Raw genomic sequence first — 4,439 nt, forward strand, 5'->3', positions numbered from 1 at the left:
TAACCAATTGCCTGGCCATTGGCTATACAGAATCTCAAAGAGGGACATCCACAACAGAGCCACATTCCCCAACATACTGCACTAGTTCATTGAGCACTGGGTGACTTTGAGCAATCACCTGTACGTCACCCAAAATGATGAGTTTGTGTTTCGCCCTTGATATGGCCACGGTCAGTCGCTTGCGGTCATTCAGGATTTTGGACTCCTGGCAAAGAAAAGGATATTGGAATAAGCTTTATTCCCGAGATCGGTTTTGCTTTATTCCTGAGATAGATTTTCAACTAGAGCTTTGGGGGAACTGTGATATAACCAATTGCCTGGCCATTGGCTATACAGAATCTCAAAGAGGGACATCCACAACAGAGCCACATTCCCCAACATACTTCACTAGTTCGTATCGAGGTTCCACTGTATCACAATTTTTAGTGCTCACTGCAGCATTGTAGGATTTTCCAAATATCTCAATAATCTCAGCTCCCAATGTTTACCTACCATGCTGGGACACACAGACACACACACGGACCAATGGCTGAAACTTTGGATTTAGGCTCATTATACATACTTAGCTACTCATTTTACTCACGAGGCTAGTGGGCCCTGCAACAGCCAGTCACGGAATCAATCATTTGCACGATACAATTTTTTTGACCTGCTACTCATTTTACTCACGAGGCTAGTGGGCCCTGCAACAGCCAGTCACGGAATCAATCATTTGCACGATACAATTTTTTTGACCTCGCCGGGAATCGAACACGGGTCTCCCCGGGTTTATTAGGCTAAAGTTTGTGACCAGAATAATGAACTTACTTTACTCTTCGAAGTACAAGTGCTCGAGTACAGAATAATGGACTTATCTCGTCCCTGGTACTGGTCCACAGTGTTACGAAATTTATTTGTGGTCAAATTCTTGAGCTTCAAATACTATGGGCCAGCCTAGTTAGCTTGGTTGGTAGCGCGTCTGCCTTGTAAGTGCTAGGACGCGGGTTCGAATTCCGCCCAGGGCGGATTTTATCCTGGACGGAACGGCTGGCTTTCTCCTATCCTGCCTTCCTTCTCTCTTCGATTTCGGGACGATAAGACCTTAGCAGATACAGTTAACTCTATCAAACCTAAAAAAAAGTAACTAGTTCTAGTTAGCTTGGTTGGTAGCGCGTCTGCCTTGTAAGTGCTAGGACGCGGGTTCGAATTCCGCCCGGGGCGGATTTTATCCTGAACGGAACGGCTGGCTTTCTTCTATCCTGCCTTCCTTCTCTCTTCGATTTCGGGACGATAAGACCTTAGCAGATACAGTTAACTCTATCAAACCTAAAAAAAAGTAACTAAGTATTATAATTTCTTAGTTACAAAGGGTAATCTCACCAGTCCCAGGCATTCCCTTGATAAGCAAATAGTCTTTCGCCGTCAGCACTTTCAACACAGCTTTCTTCTGACCCGTATCAATTCCGCCCGGGGCGGATTTTATCCTGGACGGAACGGCTGGCTTTCTCCTATCCTATCTTCCTTCTATCTTCGATTTCGGGACGATAAGACCTCAGCAGTTACAGTTAACTCTATCAAACCTAAAAAAAGTACCTAGGTATTATAATTTCTTAGTTACAAAGAGTAATCTCACCAGTCCCAGGCATTCCCTTGATAAGCAAATAGTCTTTCGCCGTCAGCACTTTCAACACAGCTTTCTTCTGACCCGTATTAAGCTTGGCGAATAGATCACTGCCCACGTCTAAAATAGACGCATGGTGCTTGCTAGAAAATCGGGGTAGTGTACGATCTATAATGAGGGAGCGAAGTGAGGTATTGTTCCGGTGATCTTTCTCCAGGAGGAGTCCTAAGCCTGGGAAACAAAGAATGGAGTGTACCTTGCTTATACGTATATTGCTAGTATAGGACTGAAAAGTCCCTTAAACCTTGCTGTCCAATGCTGGGACCACCAAGTGAGTTCAATCTCGCTTTAAGTTTAATTCTCGGATTAAGCAATCTAAATGGTTGATTTCAATAAAATAGCCAATCAGATTCCTTACGTCCGAGAGTTAAACTTAAACCCACTTTGTGGGGCCCCCGGCCTAAACCCCTTTGGAGTTGTGTTGACTCAGCAACTAAATCGAAAGTATTGTAGTTCATCTCGTCCATCTGGTGAGGGATATACTACGGGATTGGCATGCTACCACACAGACCACAAGAGTCTAATGTAGAAGTTGTTCGATTGCTGCGAAATAAAAACGCTCTTTTTTCGGGCCTTGGGGGAAAAAAATCCACAGGGAATCGAACCTGTGACCTTCGGAGTCCTGATCTTACCTATGAGGTTGAACGATAACAGGGACTGACTCTCATAGGTATCAACATGGAACTTGCTTCCTCCTGCACTCAAAGCACTCAGATCTCTATCCAGATTGAGACCGAGTGAGTTCTCATTGAGTGCCGTGATGAAACCTGAAGCCACGGCCGGTTGAGTGGAAGAGCTGACGATGACGTATTGGGAGAGAGAGAACACAAGGGAAGGGATGGGGTAGGAACGGGACAGAGAACACGCGTATCTACCTGGAATATTAGACATGGGTTTATAATCAGAACATTAAGACAGATGTTAGTAATGATGTTTCAAAGGGAAAGTCACAATTTAATCAGGTCACAGTGCTTAAAAAGCTGATTTCGTAGCTGATTTTATTTAAGCCCTAATGCCAGTAACTAATTCTGACCTTCTTAACCCTACATAAATAAATAGCGCGGTCAAACTTTCTTGACTTGGCGGGGCGGAGCGCTACCGCACTCCTTAATAAATAAATGGCTACTCAGTTTTAATGTTTAGACTCGTTAAGAGGATAGGACTCCATCATGGCCACTAAGGGGAACCTCTATCTGGTAAAAATTGAGTTTTTTCAGCCTCTTATCCAGCAAAAATTGCGGAATATTGGTAAGTTCCTTTGAAACAAATTATGTAAAAATAAAGAGGCCTTTCTAAACTGTTGTCCCCTGTACTCGACAGTACCTACAATTAAGGACATTCTAATTCATTTACTTTTAACACTTTCAACGCCCGGGTCCAGACTTAGATTGGAAATGCAATCGCCCCGGGACTCTCTAGCCTCAGGATCCAAAGTCCAAACATCGCTGACTTGTTTGGATTTATGTCTGGCCGCTTGAAACTCCATGCGAACCTGAAACAGAATAATTCAATAAACCAAGTGAGATTCGAGGTCACGGGTTCGATTCCCGCCCCGGCCGAACTTTTATCATAAATTTAAATAGATCAGGATTTATATCGAAATGGTTGTTTTCTTTTTCTTATCCTAACCTTCTTCTTTCGATTTCAGGACGATTCCCTCTATTAAACTTCGGGACGATATGATAAGACCTTAATAAGTAAATAAAAACAAACTTAGGTTAAACTCGCGGGAAACTTAAATTAAATTTGCTTTTGGGAACCATTGGGTATTTAGGTAGATGCGCTGTTAGACTAAGTTAGTGTACGTGCTTTTTCTTTTTACTCATTTACTTACTTAAGTGAAGAATTAAAATTCTTGACAAATTCTTGACCTTGATAAATTTTATGACGACATAGACTCGAACCCAAAACCTCCAGATCCAAAGTCCACTACGCTAACCACGAAATCAATGAGGTTGATCAGTTCACTTAATTAGTGCGATTTCCGTCTGTACCGGGTATTTGTCCCAAGTTACCATAGTGTCCCGTGTTCGGGCAGTTTACGATAGCTATGATTTTACGATAGCTATCTTTCGAATTTTATTATTATTATTATTTACTTTATTTTATGTATTTATGTTCTTTTTTACTGGGTTATATGACCCGTCAAATTAATAAATTAAATTAAATTACCTGAGTGCGGCGGAACACAAATACAGGTAAGGGCACTTGGAACAAGCGCTATGATGATTGATAGGCGGAGGAAGATAGGGCACGTCTACACTTTTCACATCTTGTTTCAAATAATACACCAGCTGATTCCGCAACATGAGTAGATCGCGCTTCTCTGGATGTCCCGACCGAACTTCTTCCAGAATGTTTTCCCTGGGAACACAAGAAACAAGGTCAGTTCCCAGTGTTTTTTTTTCAAGGTTTAGGAAATTTTAACAGGACATGAGGTAAACAATAGGGTTACCTGGTAGGGACTGACAAGAGACGCCGACCTTATTTAAGTAGAGACGCCGACCCTATTTAAGTAGGAAAGGCTAGGAAATAGAAGTCCCAAAATCGAAGAAAAAAAGGACAGAGATTTGGCCCGGCGAGGAATGAAAGGACGTCTAATTGAATCCAGGGCAACTATCTCCCTGCTCCCCCTGACAGGTTTGTCATGTCCCAGCGCACCAGAAGCTAAGGAAGAACGAGAGACTCTGGCACCATCATTACTCCCAGAGCAGGAGAGAGCAACCCCCTCTGAGGTGTAAGCACACTATAACCCTTCAGAGGGGTAAAGTTCCCAGTC

At 42.9% G+C, this 4,439-nt stretch overlaps 1 protein-coding gene and 1 long non-coding RNA gene across 2 annotated transcripts in view; both read right to left on the reverse strand.

The window, feature by feature from the left end:
• Positions 1–7: 7 nt before the first annotated feature.
• On the reverse strand, positions 8–884 carry LOC113467743. The gene is made up of 2 exons (XR_003391704.1): positions 808–884; positions 8–205 (listed from the first exon to the last, which is right to left on the reverse strand). It is a non-coding gene; the product is annotated as an uncharacterized LOC113467743 (long non-coding RNA).
• A 1,554-nt stretch (positions 885–2,438) lies between these two features.
• LOC103510039 (DNA replication ATP-dependent helicase/nuclease DNA2) overlaps positions 2,439–4,439 on the reverse strand; it is a gene marked incomplete in the record, with an annotated part of 4,917 nt that continues 2,916 nt past the window's right edge. Inside the window, 3 exon segments of the mRNA XM_026824070.1 lie at positions 2,439–2,535; positions 3,014–3,152; positions 3,833–4,024. Coding sequence (XP_026679871.1) covers positions 3,044–3,152; positions 3,833–4,024 — 301 coding nt within the window.

This window comes from Diaphorina citri, unplaced genomic scaffold, assembly GCF_000475195.1.
Source record: "Diaphorina citri unplaced genomic scaffold, Diaci psyllid genome assembly version 1.1 scaffold25, whole genome shotgun sequence".
Lineage (NCBI taxonomy): Eukaryota > Metazoa > Arthropoda > Insecta > Hemiptera > Psyllidae > Diaphorina > Diaphorina citri.